A 20,117-nucleotide genomic window follows, 5' to 3' on the forward strand; every position below is an offset into this window, starting at 1 on the left:
GAGGTATCATCTGATCACGACATTGTGGTGAGTTGGATCAGGTGCTGGGGGAGGATGCCAGATGGACCTGGCACACCCAGGCGTTTAGGGTGCATTGGGGACCCCTGGTAGAGGCCCTAGTTCAAAAAATCTGACTCCCAGTTCGACAGCATTCTGAGAGTTGCGGGGGACATTGAGTCAGAATGGACAATATTTTACACCTGCTGCAAGGAACTCTGGTCGCAAGGTGGTTGGTGCCTGTTGTGGTGGTAAGGCCTAAAAAGAGCCATCAAGCTGAAGGAGGAGTCCTATCGGGCTTGGTTTGCCATCATGTGGTGGCCTCCATCTCTCAATGGAGCAGTTCACAGCCAAGTGTGAAGTGGCGGGAACAAGAATCAGCACCTTCAAATCTGTGACCATGGTCCTCAACCTGAAAAGGGTGGAGTGCCCACTCTGTGTCAGGAACGAATTGCTGCCCCAAGTGGAGGAGTTTCGATATCTTAGGATCGTGGACAGGAGTGAACTGAGAGGGGAACGAGAAATTGACAGATTGGAGCCTCAGCTGGAGTCATGTGGACGCTGTACCAATTCGTCATGGTGAAGAGGGAGCTGAGTAAAAGTGAAGATGTCAATTTACTGGTGGATCTACATCTGTAGCCTTGCCTATGGACCTAAGTCATAAATAGTGATTGAAAGAACGAGATTGCAAATACAAGTGCCAAAAATGAGCTTTCTCCGAAGGGTGGCTGGCCTCTCCCTTAGAGAGAGGGTGAGAAATTCAGTCATTCAAGAGGGGCTCATAGTAGAGCTGCTACTCCTTCACATCAAAAGGAGCAAGTTAAGGTGGTTTAGGCATGTCCCTTGTGGAGGAGGCCCCGGAGCAGAGCCTGGACATGCTGGAGTTCCTTTGGATAAGCAGGAGGGGGTGGCTGGGGAGAGGGAGTCTGGGATTCTCTCTTAGGTTGCTGCCACTGCGACTTGGCTGCGGATAGGTGGAGGAAAATGGATGGGTGGGTGACATAATTGTTTTTATCACATTTATAGTATTTTTTGGCAACAGTGTAATAATGTAGCTTGATTACAATTTTGTGTTTTAAAGAATATGATTGTTTCCTTTCAGGACACCAGGAGAAACGAGTCCTCCGTCACAGATGATTTGTTCAGTGAAGAATGTCACATGCAGGCCATTGCATCTCCAACACTGCATCACTTGGGACAATGCTAAAGACTTTCATCACACACTTACATTTGGATCACCTAAATCCATGACAGTCATTCAGGCAGTAATGCCTGGACTGGGAAACCGAAGATAACTTGGTCATCTTAAGTACGCTTTGCTTAGATTTTTTTTTTTTTTTTTTTTTTTTTGAGGCAATGAGTTCTGGGAACTAATTGGATTGTACAGTGTACCCATAATGAATAAGTTGCCTAACTTAATTGTTTTAAGTAAGCTTTACTTCCTTTTTGTTTAAGGCAATGAGTTTGCATAATGTTTTTAAGCTCTGGGAACTAATTAGATTTTACAGTGTGTTCAAGGAACCAGTCTGAGATGGTCTGAGCTTTATGATAGCACACATCATCTTGCTGGCAGCAGACATCAGAAGATGGGTACACTGTGGTCATAAAGGAATGGAGACAGTCAGCAGCAATACACAGGTAGACTGGTGTTTAAAAAAAAATAAAATGCTCAAATGGTACTAAGGGTCCTGAAATGTAGCTAGATAATACCCCCTACACTATTACACCACAAGCAGTCTGAACTATTGAACCAAGGCAGGATGACTTTCATGCTTTTATGTTGTTTACACCAAATTCTGACCGTACTCTGAGAATTGTCCTCTAACCTCTGGTATCAACAAGACATTTTCTCCCAGAGAATTTCCGCTCATTGGAAATTTTCTCTTTTTCTAAATATTCTCGATAAACCCTACAGATGGTTGTGGGGAAAATCCCAGCAGATCAGCCATTTGTGAAATGTTTAAAGTCACTTAATGTCCCTTAAAAAAGTACTCATTCCGATGCTCTGTTTTGACTTCAGCAGGTCGCCTTAACCGTGTCATGCCTAAATGCAATAACATACTGTCAGTTGAATGGTTGAGTAAACATTTGTATAAATGAGCAGTTGAATAGGTATACCTAATAAAGTGGCCAGTAAACGTATGTGACGGATATCCTTTGCACTGATGAGAATCAGGGAAATTTATCACCTAAATCAGCTTTATGGTGCAGTAAAGTGGTTTTCAGCTCATTATTTCACTTTTATTGGACACTTTTTAACTCTTGGTTGAATCTTATGTCTGCCATAACCCAGTTTCAAGTTCCAACGAGCTTTTGTTTCCCAGAAAAAGGTCAAGTTAAGCCCGCATTTCACTTTATCCACCTACAAATATTGCAAACATCAGAAGAGCCATGCAGATTTAGGGACCAAAACAGATTTAGACAACACTCAGTGGTTTTCAATTGCTGTTTTCCCATCTGAATAGAATGTAAATGTGTCCCTTGAACGCTTCATTTTCCTGACATGGGTCAAAAATTTGTTTTTTAAGGAATTTCAGACCACACAGTGTCCAAATATGTGAATGTACGTGCAAATGTAAGCCTACCAGTGATAAATCCACAGTGTGTTCACATTGCTCTTGTCCAGCGCATGCTGTGGCACATTCCTGACAGACAGACCTTGAGAAGAAATGCATGTGCGATGATAGACACAAATGAGTCAAACTGATTGCCACAAAGCTGCATTTGTTAGGATAATATTTCTTTACCTGGAGAGTGCAGTGACCACTTTTCTTGCCTATTTCATCAGTTGTTTATATATTGCAGGTTCTCACCAAATGTTAAGAACTGGCACAAGCTGACACTTGCAGCTACTACACTTCAAGGCCAGACTGGCTTTGACTTTTTTGAAGTGTGTGGCTATCCATATACTATTGATATCATGTCTTGAGTTTTTCATTTCTGGTAGAAACTGTGGTGAAGTCTTCAAGGGAGTCCAGGGTGTTCTTGACTGTCAAAAGACCCCAGACCTCGATAAGTCCCAGTGAACTGTGCAAACCAGTGCCTGAGGGAACTAATATTTCCCAGACTCAGTCCTCCTAGAAGTAGAGTGTTTGGTCAAGAGCAGTTACTCATTCTATTCCCGTACCTCCTTGCCTACACTCATTTCCTCTCTTCTTTGGTGTCTCTTTCAGTCTCTTGCTCCACTGGCAATGTGACAACTGAACAATGATTCATATGCACGGAGTGCAGACTGGAAGCTATTTCAAATGTCTTGTGAGCCTGCAGTTTTTTCAGTGGTGTGAAGCCAGTAGCATATGAGGAACCAGAGAGGGAGAGAAAGCTGGGATGTTTACACATCTCAGATAAATGACTGTGCTGTTTGCTTTAATAACCACACTGAATGCAGAGACACATGTAATTGCTTTGATGTTGCTCTGATGGCTAGAAATAATAGCACTCCCCATGATTATGGAGTCAGTCAGGTGCTGGAGGTATACACACCAGGCTGTGTGCACACAACTGCTGTGCGCACACAACTGCTGTGCGTGTAACTGTACTTGAGAATTCCCCCATCCTTCACCTCCTTTAGTTTTTGTCTGGGTTCCCACCCCAAGGGCTTGATTTAGATGAAATGTCACTTTTAATGGAAAATTTGATGGAAGCAAAACAACAACTTGGAATATTGCTTGTGTAAGAAGCAGGAAGGGAGGCAAGTGCCAGGGTGATGTCAGTGGCAAGGGTTGTTTCCCCCCTGATTGTACTCTTTAGGAATTCATTGGTTGCTTCTATGATATTAGTGTTGTAGCAAATGTAGCCCCCAGGCAGGCTGGGCAGCCGGCATATTGCTGCTCTTTATAGATGAGCGTGCCAGGAGGAAATACGCTTGCAGTCCGGCCCTGCTGCGGACTCACTTTGGTCAAAGCTAAAGGGGAGTGGGTGGTTGCAATAAGTGCTAGAGGAGCTCACTGTGTCTGCCTGTTGTTCTCTTTTTCGTACACTTTTCGTCATAATGGTTTTCACGTCATGAATCTGTATGGGCTGAACTCACATCAGTGGGACACAAAGCTCTCTGGCATGCAGGCATTATCTCAGTCGACCAACTGCAGTATACAAGCTGCAGAAAAACTTCATGTATGTCTCCCATGGAAACAGCTGCTCATCTGCATCAAACCAGTGGGTATTTGTTAATGTCATTGGTTCAGCAAATCATCAGGGCGCGCCACGGGCAACTCCGGGACCTCTTTTGTAGCAACGGTTCACATATAAACCTCAAAATCAGTTGCTCAGTGTGGCCTGTCATGTAGTTTTGTGTTTCTATAGAAACTCAGGCCACACAGACTTCCCATTTGGCAGCATGGTAATTAATTTATCTCTATTGATCTCTTGTATACCTCAAGCCTTTCAGCAGGGTGGCTTGAAAGCTGAAAGCTGCATTGTTGATTGAATGCACAGTCTATCTTCAGATGCGATCACAAATCAGTCCCCATAGGGGAATAGCTGGGAGTAGGCCAGATTGTGTTCTTCCATGCTGCAGTGGTAATGATTCATTTCATCCTACAAGACACAAGTAAATGTAATTGCAGGTTTTGGTACTGGACAACAGCCTCTACTCTGCTCACAGTCATGTGGACTGATGTGGCAAAAACTCAACTGCGCTTATGGCCCTGGACGCATATCAAGACACCAGCTTATTCCCTATATTTTGCTTCTAGTGCATTTTGACACAGAAGAGGCAAGATGCTTCAGGTTCAAAATTTTATAATAAGCTGTTCCTGCCAGCTCCCAGCAAAGCTTGACATTTGCTCAGAGCAGGGCAAATAAGGATAGACGAAAAAAAAACAGAATATTTGCCTAAGGATCTTCAACTCCCTTCCTGCTCCACCCCGCCTCCCAATGTCACCCTCTTTTTCATATCTTTTTTGCACTGAAACTTTTTTCTTTCCAGGTATTTTGTTTTTCTTTGGTGAGTAGGAGGGACCCCTGGCAAACAGATGAAGAGAAATGATGTTATGGACCTCTCCAAAACATCTCAGGGAGTCCAGAGGATGTCCAGTACAGTGCAGAAGAGAGCGTTTGCATAACAACTACTGTATTCATTACAGACTGCGCGAACACAGAGGCAAAATCTAAAGTCGTGATCCTGCTTCATGCCTTTGGAAAAATAGAAACTTAACTTGCAGTAAACTGGATTTCAGTCTCTTTATCTCTTCTCTTATGTTTCCCATCTGAACCCAGGGGTGCGGCTTTGGGAAATAAATAGGTATCAAAGAAAGGAAAATGAGAGAGAGGCGGAGAAAGAGCTTGAGAAGAGTGATAGGGGCAGTAATACTACAAGACAACTCAACGGGAGGCAAATAAGTCGAACTAAAAGCAGCACAAGCAAGATGGAGAAGGCAAAAAAAAAAAAAGTAATGATAGCTCACCTTCTGTCAGCCTCCGTGACAGAAATGACTTGGAAGTTTGGAGACCGGCGTTGTCATGGAAACTGATTTTTGTACTGCTGACAGGTGGGTGTTTTTCCTGCGGATGACAATGCCCACCGATAAAGATGTCATCCTGAGAAAAATAGGTGTTGGCCATCAATGGACCTGAGTGCTGACATTGCTTTTGCTGCAGCCGTATTGTCCGGGGCTGTCCCCCCGAGGATTCTAAAGGCTGCTCGTCCATTGTGTTTGAATTTGAAGAGTGTTTCCCATGGGGCCTGTTTAAGATAAGACACTAAAAGTCTTCAAACATGACATGTCACAATTGTGGCAAAAAAGATACAGTTGTGCCTTTTAATAATTGATGATGAATGTGAAGTTACTCACTGTTGAAGCATAAGATAGAAAACCCGATTATTGTGAATTCAGTCCTTTACAGATAACGCATTCAAGGTGTAGGATTATCAAACTCAATGATGTTAGAGCAGAATTAGAGAAAAGGGTTGCTTTGTAAGCTTCCTGCCAACCCTCACACCATGAATCTACCGCAATATTCCAGCTTCTTTGTTAATGATCAGCACCAGCGATGCGCTGCGTGTTGGATCACACTCTGTCCTGCTATCCTTGCACGAGTTTCTGTGCTGGAGGCAAATGTCTTGTTTATCATGTCCAGGCTGTTGTGCACGGGGGCCGCATTTTTAATTAAAAGTTGTTGTAGCTATCTCTACAACATTGGGAGGTGTGATCACTGCCTGTCACTTCAGCTCAACACAAACATGTTTATTTTTGGTCCCAGATTCATTTAATGGGCTTGTCAAAACTGATGAAAATTAGGGGAGGCAGAGAGGCGGCTGATAAGCCCCTGTGTTATTAGATGGGCTGGAACTGTTGTTTGTCTCCCTTCGTTTGTCCTGCGTTGATGCTCGAATGCGCGAGTACAACTAGCAAGCAAGCTGAAGAAAAATTACACAGCCCTGCACAACTGCTAATTCATTCCCAGACATAGAAAGCAAAATGATTAAAGTTTGCATGGCTCAAACTTTAAAGAATAAATAGAGGATTTCACACTTGTGGCTACTGAAGCAGCGCCGCAGTGCCTCTGCGCTGCAGTCTGCTCGATGATTTCTGAAATGTAGAGCAGCAGAGGTAAATAGACATGGGAGCAGACAAACTTTTTCTCATATTCGCTTGGGTGCTTTTTATCTTTGATGTCCCTCCCAAGCACACACACACACAAAAAAGCAAAAGTCAGATCTTCCCAAAAAAATTCTCAGAGGGGCGGGATAATTGCGCACCAGTTCTACACGGTGTACATCAGTGAGAGAGATTTGTAAAGAAAAAGTCGGACTTTTTGATATTTATCTGAGGGGATGGCAGTGTCACTCTGCTCTGCATGATGACAACTGTATTTCTGTGGTGGCAAAATAGTGGGCTGGTTTTTGCTGTTGTGTTGGAAACGATCAAATTGCTGTTTATTGGCGGTGTACAAGACTAAACTGTGGAGATGATGGAATTTTACTGCTTTCCTGCGTCTCTCCACAGAGGGTGGTTTTATTGAAAAGCACCTCTCACTGAGGTAATGCAGACAAATGACAGCTTGACGCACAAATGTAACCTTCCGCCCCCTGTGCGAGCTTTAGTTGAGGGCATAATTGCATTGTACTTTTATTGTGTTTGTTTTTCAAGTCAATTGCAATCATATAAAAATGCAAATACTGCACATATGGAACACGCCTGAGTCACTGAGCGGTAAATAAAGGAGCAGGTACTCTGAGAACAAAAGAGAAAGGGGGAAAAAATGAGAAGAGTGATCACATGTCAGTGGGACAGAATCATCACAGACCTGCTGTTGGCTGCTGAATATGTCGTTCACCCAATCTGAGGAAAAACCTATGAAGGGAAAAGTGAACCGAAGCAAATTAAAAGTTAGCTGATGAGGTGGATCAACTTGTAAATCTCACTCAGTTGGACAGAATGTGGACACACTGAAAACATAAATACCATAAAAACAAGAGCTGCCTTAAGTGCTGTGTACCCAAACTTAATACTCGCACTACAGCAGAAGAAGAAAGCCACTAACATTACATTTACATTTACAGGACATAATGCAGTCATGGAGGAAGAGAAAGGAGAGGATTGAGGATTATTCTCTTTTGTAAAAAGTTGGTATGTTCATATTTGACTGGATCAGAATGTACATGTGATGGGGTCTTTCAGAGCTTTGTCCTTTAAACATTCAGTTAAGATGTTATCCGAATGAGTTCCATATAGCATCACTGCAACTGCACACACACACACACGCAACTACACACACACACACACACACACACACACTTGAGACAGGTGGGGAAGCCACAGAAAGTGCTAAAAAGCAAGTACCCTTAAGTGCTACCGTAGTCCTTTACAAGAGGGGTTTGAAATGAGTTCTCTGTCCACTTAGTGCTTTCACTTATCTAAGTGCTCTGGTTGACCTTCCCACTGTCTCACTTTCCAGAAGCAAGTTTATTCCCCTCCCCACCCCCGCCCAACTCTATCAGGGTTAACTGCATGCTACCATTTTCCTTGAACTCTAGCCAAAAACAGTGAGGTGTACCTAAAGCAAGTCACTATAGACCCGCTTGAAACCTTTAAGTGCAAAAGCTCAGAATTTTGTGGTCATTCATTTTTTCCATGCTTTTCGAGAACTACAGAAATAAACTCATTACTCTTTCTATTCAATAGCATTTTACAGTTACACACTTAAGTATTTTAGATCATTACAACAAAACAAGATTTGAGAAATCATGAACGGTATCAGTGATTAAGCCATGATGTTTAGAGACCATTTTTTTACAAGAGTACACAGGTCGATGAGAAATAGAGTGGTTAGTGCAAGTTCACAATCTTTCCACCTGTTTTTTTTTCTCTCTCAAAAAAAGCTTCCACCTGTCAAAATCCTCTCACCAGTCCTCTAATGGACCAGTTTACAGACCAGCTGTGGTAGTCTCCCAAGTCTATATCTTACAAGTCAAAAGTTTATAAAATCAGTGGGCAATGTAAATAATATTTATTATCTCGTTTGTAAGGTACCTGAGACTTTTTGAATGTATTAGGCAACGTGTGAGCAGTCAGCTCTTGAAGCTGATGTGTTAAAAGCAGGATAAACAGGCAGTCATAAGAGCAGGGCAGATATGAATAGAGTGACTTTGTCTGAGCGACTTTGACAAGAGTCAAGTTGTGTTGGCTAGACACTTTCTCAGTATACTCTGATTAGTACCTTTCAAAAACAGTCCAACAAAGGACAGCCAGTAAACTGGTGAAAGGCAAATGAGTGCCTAAGGCTTAATGTTATATGTTGGGAGGAAATTCTGGCAACTGTCACACATTACTAAAAGTCTTTAGGTTGCCTTAATGCAAAAACGTGTCAGAATACGTGCCTTCAAACATCAGTGTAAGGGACCAAATTCCTGCCAGCTAGTTTTGTGCCCTTGCTGACCCGTGTCCACTTCTTAAATTAGCTACAGGCACGGCTGTCTGAACTGGAACCAGAAGCAAGGGCTGCTGGTCTGATGAATCATGTTTTCTTTGTCGTTCTCATTTTAAACCATGCACATCCTTTCATGGTAATGGTGAAAGGATGGGCAATGTGTTTAATCCAAACTAAACAAAATCTCGGTGCAATGACAAATCTGTGTGTTGAGCTGGATAAACCAGTCCAGTCCTTATACGCCCCATCTAATAACCTTTAGTGCTTGCTTCTAAAGGTTGTCCCTGGACACCTTTTGAGGTATTGTGGAAGCCAGAACTTTTTTTTTTAACAGCACAATGCAGCAGGGGGATTCAGTGTGGCTGATCTCTGTGAACACCTGCCAAAGTACTCACAACCACCTTTCTTGGAAGTTTCCACTTAGTAGGTAACTTCAAGACTTTATCCTGCCTGATAAATCCTTGGAATCAGGAGCCTAGTTATTGGTCAGGACAGAGTTGTTTTCAAACGTGACTGCTATTTTTATGCCAGCTACAGACCTCTAACATTTTTCACTACACCTTGCACACAGCCATCACACAATAAAACTAAACACAATTAAACTAAATTAAAAATCAACCATTTGTTGTGGTTCCTGCTACAGTACAACTGGGCCCATATCTTGATGACTCACACTGTAAAATCAAAGCCAGCCCCACTGTTACAATTGGCAGTGACCCTGGATTCCAATATAAGAAATGTCTTAAATCATTATCTCCTTGCAGTAAACAACTTGCACATTTTGTTCTCTCTGAAGAGCAAAGATTCTTTACAGCCATAAAGAGGCTGAACTCACAGACTCACTTCTTTAAACTGTCCATTGCAGTGCTTATTGTTTTGCTAAATACTTGTGAGACAAAGCCAAACAACCTGTTTCAGATCCACTCTAGCAGCACTTTGAAAGATCAGTGTGTACATGTCGGCACGCATCTCGTAATGTATTGTGCAGCTCCTTCAGCAGACTTGTAATAGAGCTCTAACAGACCCAGGGGAGATTGTTAAAATAGTGCGGCAGGTTAGCTAACGCTAGCAGTGAAGTATTCCCATGTGGGGATCATCAAAAACACACCTAAGGGATTGATGGCAGTCTTTAGCTGTAGTCCCAGTAGTCACACATTGGACAGATATAACTGCGAGGATGAGTCCTAGGTGGATGTGAAATACTTCACAGTGCTTGCCAGCTGCTAGTTGTCAATAGAAAGCAGAGGATATGATGGGTATGTGAGGTGGGTTGGTTGCTTGGTGAGTGGAAAGCAGTGTTGGCTTAATGGTTAAATGGGGTTTCAGGGAAGAAGTGATAACCTTAAAAAAAAATGGAAAAAGACTGCTCGGCTGCTGCCGAGGGGTAATTTCTGTCTTATCTCTCATCATAACAGTTGAGGATCTAAATAATATATTAATTTCCCAATATGTAGAGCATGTGATTACAATGGAAGGAGGGAGAAGTAAGGGGGGAAAAGCAGAAAGGTTGTCGGCATCTGCTTTTTTTACCCTTTCATCAACTTCACAGACTCTGTGGATCTACAAGGTGTAACTAAGCACCTTCTTATCCTCCCCAGCTCCAACTCTTGATCTCCCCAGGCCCTCGGCCATCCTTCACTGGTCTTAATGACACCCGCTTATTTAATTCAGGTTACTTGGAAATTAGATTAGTGTCGATAGAGGAGGACGGTGAGACATAGAGTGGAGCCAGAGAAAATGAGAGGGAGAAAGAGTGTCTTTGCACTTCCCTGCTTCTTCAGCTCCAAGTGTGTGTGTGTGTATTTTACAACACGTTTAATGCCATTGCACCCAGTTGCTTGTCATTGTGTCACTGACTCCGTCCTTACTACAAGAGGTCCGTAGAGGCTTCAGGGAAATGGCAACAAAGATGATGCTGATGAAAATCAGTAATGATGATGACAGGCTGTTGATGTCGATGATTGGTAATTAGATGGCATCAACAAAATGTGGCTGATTGCTTCTTCAGTGCTGCTTCTTACTTCATTATGTTTGCGGCTCTTCCATTGGTTTCCACCAAACAGCAGCGTCAGACTCTGCGGGCTCGTGGAAACACTCAGACAGCAGTGTGTGCTTGTGTGCGAGCTCTGCTCGCCTCTGTGTGAGCGCAGTCAATTGCCCTCCAGCTCTGACACAGTTCACTGAGAGGAAGCTGTGACAAGAGACTTTGTTTCAGACATATGCTCAGTGTGCCACTGTGAAAAGGGAAAGCATGCATGCACACGTGGAGTGATTATTGTGTTCCGAATTGCCAAACGTTTGCATTAAAACACAGAGCTATACATAAATGCACACACTCAGCTAAATGCAAATTGTATGTGATAAGCATACACACACTCTCCCAGCAGAGATACAAGCCGGCTACAGAAGAGCACTTGGCTGCCTAAAGCCCCTGAAGCGCATGTCAACTCCTCCCATCATCCCACATTGGGGCTCTGCATATTAACTAAACATCTGGCTGTGTCAGCACCAGTTCATCACAGTAGGGACCCCTGCACCCACTCCCCCTTCTTTTGCCTCTGTGTCTGCATCTGCCGAGGAAATAGAGAAAACCGTGCAAAGCGCAATGTGATTCACCGTAGCCCAGTGTGTATGAGTGAGCATCAGACATGCATATTCATTTGGATTAATTTTCAGGCAGAAGTTGAAATGGCTGGCTTTGACTGGACAAATATGAACAGTTTGGATGTCAAAAATAAATGCAAGCCAGCGTGTACCCACAAATGCCAAACGTCCTCACACAGGAGATGTTTACATGCTGATATGAAACCACCCACTGGGCTAGAGCAATTAATGGGCTGCTAGCAGTGCATTAACATTAAGGTTGAGTCACCCCATTTAATGCATTTATCCTCCAGGGGAAAGTGGTTTATTGTTAGCTGAAGAATGTACAAATACCTTTGATACAAACCTGATCCATTTTATATTTAGGATGTAACAGCACACAGCATACATTAATGCATGCACTCTGCACTACAAGACTCATCTGGCTTCTGAGGTTGATTGCTGGCCAGGTGGGAAATATCACCAAGGCTAAACAGGCTAAACATTTGTAAAGGAGGAATGTTTGTTTCATTTTGTTAGTACTCCTACTGCGGATGTACTTTTTTTTTTACTTTTTCAGTTACTTTTTTTAATGAAATCTTTTTTAATTATTTATTGTAACACTGTTTACTCAGTTCTTGTTCCATATTTATACTGATACTCCTGGAGTATCACTGCATGACATACATACATATTTGTTTACCTCCTGGGTTACGGTGCAACCCCTTGTTTACATCATACTGTACAGAGTCAATAGCAGAGCATGCTAAACCCAAGCTTTCCACATGCATGGATTAATGGCACATACACTCACCTCATTATTCGTAACTTTTGCCATGTTTGAGGTATGAGGATGAGGAATGTAGTAGTCGAGCTCGTGACAGGCACTTCTGATTTGGCACACTTAGATTCTGGCATCTCTATAGAAATACTCTCAGTCTCTCTGGAGCTTTTTATTGTAGACGATGTGGTAGAAAAGATTAGTGCAGATACATTAGTTAGCAATGACGCGTAATGTGTGTTACAGGTTGTGATCTCACTCAGGCCTGGTGCTTGTCAGTTCACTAAGTTATTGTCAATGTATCCCCAGTGCAGCTTTGTAGTTTTGAGTGCAGCGCACGTAACCAATGGTTATCTTTGAAGAAAAGGGGCCTTTAGTGATTACAGTATATTGGCAGTTGGGTGTGTGAAACAGCAGTCTCCTGAAGTGCCCCATTACCTCTGATTTAAAATGTGAACAGAGCAACAGGCCAAGCAATACAGTCCCTCCTCTGACAATACCAATAGCATTCTGCTCACGGACAGGAGGGCAGCAGAAAGAGAAAGAGGCAGATCATGAGAGAGAAAAGAGGACTTATTCAAAAGCAGACACAAATTTTCTACCATTAATAACATTTTGGGATTAATGCATTTATTTTTATATCTGGATGTGGTCAGTGGAGCAGTGAAAATAGTTCTTAGGAGTGCTGCATTAGATCCAATACAGAGAAAAAATACTACTTCAATGCACTACTTCAAAACCTTTTTTTTTCTATGTTCTATTTGTTGAATGCAAGTGAACAACACTAATCCTTAACATTCATTCTTTCTTATTTTAACTGAAAGAGTGCGGTCACACCTGGTGAGAAAAAGTAACTCTCTTGGTTGTTCCAGACTTATTAATCATCCCATCTCCTGCAGCCATACATACAGATTTATTGCCAGTCTGCAAAACACATGTTGTCACCAAAGCCCCGAGAGCTTTCGTAAGCTTGATTCACAAACAATAGCACTCAGCTAACATTCTGCTAATCTGTGACATCAGGCTGAAATATCAGCATTTGTGTTTTTTTTTTGATAAACCACAGGGAGTCATGTCTCGTTACACACACTTACACCTTCAAAAACGAGATTTTCTTTTGTTACAGTTGTCACCTCTATTTTAAATTTGAGCATTTCTTGCCTTTTCATTACAAGTTTTATAAAAGTATAATTTTATAAAACTTATAGTTGTATAAAGACTTCTATAAGTAAAATTTACAGGTGAAGAATTAAACATTTTATTCAATTTGTTAATTTAACTGCCCGTTGCACTACTTTCATTAAAGAAAGGTTTACAAACCTAACCAACAAAGGTTGACTGTCATAGCTTATCTATGTCTTCACCCATTCTCGATCCAAAGGGAATTTGTATACGGGGCAAATACGTCAACTATTAAACGATAGAGTGGGGCATAGTGTGTCTTGGGTTAAGTATTTTAACAAGTTGCTTCAACTACTTCCTTTCCACCATGTAACCACATCAGTTATTTCAATCCACCGTTTGCTTTTCTGTTCATATGGAGTGTAGCCAGCAATGCTCAGTGAGCCTGGTTGTGCTTGATGGTGCATTTTTGCTTCAATTGGTGAAACGAGTTTGCTGTTTTCATCTCTAGTGGGAATAATTTTCTTGCATATTTTACAAAGTATTGTGTTTGTGTTAGAGGTTGTTGGAGTAGCTTACTTTTTATGAAAACATTATTGTAGGCTGAAATGTGGCTCTCACTCTCAGACATGCCAGGGCTTGCCTTATTGTTGTGCAGTAGGGGAGCTAGATGTGAAGCATCGCTGTATCATTGATATGACAAGATGTAAAATCATGGACGACATGATATTGTCAAACTATGGCTGTGTGGCAGGATTCAAATTCAGGCCTGGGGGAGACAGAACATAAACTTAAAGGGCAGCTTTAATGCTGAACTGTACGAAAGGTAGCTGATCAGGAGTAAACAATTCAAAAACTTGGAATCTCTGGGGAAACATGGAACAAGGAAACAGACAACCCCGAGGGAATATGTGACAAAGTAATACAATGTAACAAGTAGAGAGGAAACAGGTGGGAACACAGCTGAGGGAAACAAATATAAAGACTCGAGAGGAAGTTGTACTAAACACAAGACAATCACCAAAGTAAAACAGGAAGAGAAACACAACTGAATAGGGAGACAAGATTAACTTGACAAAACTAAACAGTGGAACAAGAAAGACAAAAATACAGATAGCTATACCAACAGTAAAGCTATTGGTATGGAGTTAGCTGTGTTTCCTTTCTAGGATGTTTCTAGAATGTTTTGTTTGTTGCTTTGACCGTGCCCACCCTGACGTTTCCTACCTTCAAAGATAAATAAAATAATCAGTTGTTGTGGGGGGGGGGGGGTAACACCAGACTGATGGACACAACAAAAATGAGACTTGGACACAATGGAAGAGAGCTAACGCCATCTGAAGCAAAAGACTACAAATAAAACTGAGCTTGAACATGAATCACTTCTCAAAGCAATAGTAATCAACAAGCCACAAAAACCCAAAGATACATTATATGATAACCCTGTAAGTCCTTTTTGCTCTACAAGAAGTTTGCCAAAAGTGCTTCAGTCTTTAAACCCTGGCATTATGACCTGAAAAGCTGATAGAGCAAACATGTTAGCAAATGGTCGCTTACGTGTTCAACAGACAGACCCACATTAGCATTTGTTTGATATCATCAAGTGTTTCCTATTAGCTAACTTTCCTTGTCTGTGTATTAGGCGGGTAGCCCCATTATTACAGCAGTTTTGCCGAAGACAGCTGCCGAAATTATGCTCAAGTGTGGCGACAGTGCATCAAAGCAAGAACGTTGGAGGGCATACAGCCAGATGCGAGACTATTAAGGGACAGAGCAGAGTCAGGTAATGATTCCCTGTGTGCTGGTTGCTATAAAGGACTCCTTGACTATTACACATACTCATTTGATTCCTAGTTGAAATTATTGATTGGTGCTGCTTACAATACCCTTGGCTGTCAAGGATACTTTAATACTAATCTCTGTCAACAGCCACACACATCCAGCGAAGCAAGAGTTTTGCACAGCTTCTCTAAATCCGCGTTGATTTATTATGAACATTTTCTCATTATTTTGAGAACAAACGAGAGAAGAATCACAAACAAACACGTACGAAGACTTACCCTTTCTTGTGTAACCACCTGTGTGGAGACAAGCTGCTGGCCATTACCGGGGATAAGTATCTGCTGGCAGGAGTTTAATGGTGAATTGTAGTGAATGTAATATAACCCTGTATATCTGTTAGTTTACAATAAAACCTCTTTAGGTGGTAGCAATGCTTTATGCGCTGCACTGAGAGTTGAAAATACAGCTACAGTCTCCACAAAGGCCCTATTACCACAAAATGTTAATGCTCCATGTCGTTATGCTTCCATTCAGTCACTTCAGTACAATAATTAATCAAAATAAACATACAGTGCTTGACAATAAGGCTTTTATATTCAGCACTAATCAGACAACTCATTAGGCATTAATGAGCCGACTCTGCCTGCTCTTGTCGTGTTTGGGGGAACTTTGGCGCATGGGGAGAAGTGTTTGAGTGTGTGTTTGTGTGTTAACTTGCTGATACACATTAGCACATATGCTCCCGCATGTACACACATAAAGACGCGCGCACACATCCAGCACTCCTGTAGTCCCACTCCAATTATGGCAGCATCTCACCCGGGAAGAAGCCCACTTATGCAGCATTCACTTTATGAATAATTGATTGTTTGTGCCAGTGTTATATTTGTAAATACACGTTTGCACTCTGATTAATAGTTTTCTAGACATATTCATTTGTTGAATTTGATTAGACTCTTAAATGTATTATTTATTAGCTGCAATTGCTCTCCGGTTATTAGTCATCACCACTGCAACAAGAAGATTTGGCATAAGGATGCATCTGCATGCAAACAGTTATGCTTGCATCCATTCACAGTCAGTCATATAGAAGGTGTCTGGGTATGCGTGTGTGTGTGATTTGACACATTGAGATGCTGTGAACCCGATGACTGCCTTTAAGTATGTCGTTGCATCTTTTTTAAGGCTTACAGCCGTGCTATTTGTAACTCTAAACATAAAAGGTAATTAACCTGTCGTCGTCATTCTTTTAGACTGATCAGTGTACCTGAGAATTAAAGCCATTTTTTCCACAGAAAAAGCATCACACATGCTAACCTTAAAAACAAGACTTTTGCAGACTAGTGCGGAGAGGTTATCAAACAGGCAATGCCAGTGTAATTAGATTTTTTTTTTTTTGTGCGGCTTCAAAATGTTTTCTTTATGTCGCTGATAAAGGGAATGTGTAACTCCGACCTTTTGGGTGAATTTTTGTAATATGTGGGAGTTTGCATTATCGCTTGCTTTGATGAATTCTTTTCACAGCCACAGTGAGATTCATAAAGAGCTAGGTCAAATGTGTTGCATAAGTAAAAAAAAAACACACAAAAAAACCCCGTAGAAACGCAGAAAAGAATACAGGCAGAGCAATGTGTTAGTGACACATTTGAATTTATTTGCTGGAGGGCAAATGTGACACAGCACAAGATCGTCACTGTGAACGAACGCATATGCACCGTGCTGCTGCTGTATTTCTGTTTTTGAAATCAAAAAAGAGCCCTGGTAGAAAAATAGTCTTTTCCTGGTATTTATTTACCATTTAGTCAGTGCCTAACTACTGGCATTTAACAAAGGACAAAAAATTTAAAACCATGCTGGCATGTCTAAATTATTGTCACAACATTTGGCGCATCAGCTTACACAGCCTTCAGGCAGTGTACGTTCAAGCTATTGGAGATAAGAAAAACAAAGAACTTATTTTAGATTGTGAACGTGACTGTATTTTTCAGTCCATACTACAAATTACTTTATATTTTCTATTAAGATGGTCTATATTTAATTGCTAGCAAGTGACAAAAGAAGACAACATGAATCGATCTGTCGCAATCACACAAGGTAAAACTCGTATATAGTTTTCATTTTGCTGTGAATAACATGGTGCTAGTATACAAGGTAGTGTGCACATAACCAGTTACAGTAGATGCACAATCTAAGCAGGTTGTAAAGTACTGTTGAAATCTTACTAATAATGCGCATGCGTATTTTTTTTCTTGATAGAATAGGCGCAGGTGTTAGTTAAAAGAGAAGCTCTGTTCTCTCCAAGCACGGTGACATTACAGAAACTTATTCTGGAATTCAGCCAGAATGATTGTTTTGCACTGTGAGATACTGAGCCGTTGTTGGAAAAGTCCCACACAAAACACACCTAGGTATTCAATTCTGCCAAGTGTTTTGAGCTAATCTGCCCGGCTATGATACTCTTCTCAGGGAAAACTTGTTGCAAACATGGTTGATTAACATCTTCCCGACCAACAATTAACTGTTGCGTTATTGAAATGCACAGTTTGGCGATCTCAGCAATCTGGCGTTCTCAGCTTCAGTCTGTAAAGCGATCGAGTGAGAACAGTTGTGTAGTTTTGCGGAGCCGCGAATGGAATGCATGTTGAAGTCTCCAGGAAGAAATCGCTGCCGTTGTACTTTTGCTGAAAACCTTGAAACCTGTTGCAAAGACGTTGTGGGCAAATCCCCAACAGCACAGTGGGGCAGGTTGTCTCACAAAGCTGACAGACACGGTGCATCATTGTGACTGTACACGTGTGTGTACGCCAGTGTGTATTACTCTGCTCCTAGGGAGTGCTAGCAGGCCAACTGAAGATGGAAGGAAAAGCAGCACTGCTCTGCACCATATGCCAAATATGAGACTGCCTGCCAATTTGTGGGGGATACTGGCAAGTGCTAGCAAGGCTGAATTCTTGACAGAGGGAGATGAATAATTGAACATGTGCGAAGCGAAGTTCTGTTGGGATGGAGTAGGGTGCCTTTATACATGGAGAAAGGGAATGGAGACAGTCAGAGCGTCTACAAGCAAAGCTCTCATTTAGATATTGATGTGGCTTTTTTTTCTTTTTTTGTAAACATGTCAAAAAGTTGCAGAGATTTTAGATGGACTTGAATGGATTTATGGAGAGATGTGAAAGAGGAAGAAAGCATAGCCCATTGGCATCTGTGTATTGTGATCATATGAAGCAAAACCAAAGCTAACATGTTAGTGTTACAGTCTCACTGAAAACACACAAAAATACATACATTTAAAAAAAACAAACACACACACACGAGAAATTGTAATTTCATCAGTGTGTTTCGTGTTTTAATAATTTAGCAGACACACTACTGCCGAACAGCTCCAAGTATATTCAGCAGTTGAACAAACCTATAGGCTCTCATACTTTCCAGACCTCATTCCTTGTAAATTACTAATGGAGTGAAGGACCAGAAGAAAATATTTTATCTCATATGCTTAAGCTGTATACATTACAGCTTTGTACATCATTTCAAGGTTTCATGTTAAAAATGGGAACAAATTGCAATAAATTGTACTTTGGAAGACATTAAATAACAGCTGCATTCAACAGCTGGTTTAGACTAAGTGTGAAAAATGCATCCTGGCAGGTTTCAAGAGGTGATTACATTTAGGATGTGAGCCCTGTACCGTATGTTGTGTCCTACTGTTTAATATGGCGCCATCATTATAGGAAGTATGTTGTCTGGGCATTTTTGTTTTTTGCACTGGGGGAGGTTCACATTTGATTTCAAATGATCCTTTAGGGAGATGTGACAACATAGATCTACCTTAGGCTTTTGTAATAAAGGCCTTTAGGCTGGTCCGTGCATTTTTGATTGAGGGAAAAATATGTATTCTCTAACGGGTTGATGAATGGTTAATGAAGGTTGCTGTAAAAGTTGCGCCTTGTCTTTCCAAAAGCTGCAACTTTTACTATTCTCCCATTCTTGTTTCTTTCTTTTTATTCTTTGTACAGATAGATAATATTAGTCATTGTGTGTGAGATGTCCTTAAAGCTGGAATGAAGTAACCAGTTGTATCTCAGAATATTCAGCTTTAAGGCTCTCCAAATTAAAATTGTAAGCCAGGAATGCAAATTTGAGCTTTGGCGATCAAATCTCACTAAGAAACCCCGCTTGAGGACACCAGGAGGGGAGACAACTGTGAGGAAAAACAACAGGAGACTCCATGGCTGTTTCTAGTCTATCTGTCACCAGGTGCCAGCGTCTGAATAAACATTGCCCACAATGACATTGCGTAAATGTGTGTGATGTGAATATTCAGTGTTCTGTAATTTCCCCGTGTTTCATTGAGTGAACACAAGAACAACATAAACATCACAACAAGCATTTGAAGATAGTGATGAATCCCACTGCTTGAGGCAATGACAAGAGGTATAAGAAAGAAAACAAACTGTATTCTGGGTAAATGGTGCCGCCTGGATAATAGACAGAGACAAATGTGAGAGACTACGCAGTTGTGACAGCAAATTTTCTCCAATAGTAGCCTTACGTTCTGTATATGTCACTGTCCGGCTATTGCCTGTGACTTTCCATTAATCCTGAGAAATTGATCTGTTTTGTTCTCTTGTTTAACGGTGACTTTGCAATGCCACTTTTACTGAAACCTATTATGTTCTAATCATCATCTCCTCTCTCTTTTCCCCATGTCCTTTTTCTTCCCTCTCTTTCTCTCTCGCTGACAGATACCACCCTGTCCAGTGAACGTGGTAAGTACTGCAGCCGCACGCTCCCGTGATTTTGAGCCATCTGTGCATGGACTCCGCCAGCGACAGAGCAGTGGCTGTTTGCGTTAATGTGGAAGGAACCATTCTCAGATTTTAGTCTCAGTGGGGGAGCGACGAGCCATAAACATCATTTGCATCACTGGGAAGCTATTCTCCATCACATTGCATGTCACAGCAAATGTTGAAACGAGGAG

At 41.6% G+C, this 20,117-nt stretch overlaps 1 protein-coding gene across 1 annotated transcript in view; it reads left to right on the forward strand.

The window, feature by feature from the left end:
• cdh4 (cadherin 4, type 1, R-cadherin (retinal)) overlaps positions 1–20,117 on the forward strand; it is a 228,239-nt gene that overhangs the window by 67,262 nt on the left and 140,860 nt on the right. The window contains exon 3 of the mRNA XM_085353049.1: positions 19,882–19,905. Coding sequence (XP_085209175.1) covers positions 19,882–19,905 — 24 coding nt within the window. The remainder of the gene's footprint in view (positions 1–19,881; positions 19,906–20,117) is intronic.

Source organism: Diplotaxodon limnothrissa, linkage group LG5 (assembly GCF_057381915.1).
Source record: "Diplotaxodon limnothrissa isolate DT_005_m linkage group LG5, D_limnothrissa_male_GT1.1, whole genome shotgun sequence".
In the NCBI taxonomy this organism is placed as follows: domain Eukaryota; kingdom Metazoa; phylum Chordata; class Actinopteri; order Cichliformes; family Cichlidae; genus Diplotaxodon; species Diplotaxodon limnothrissa.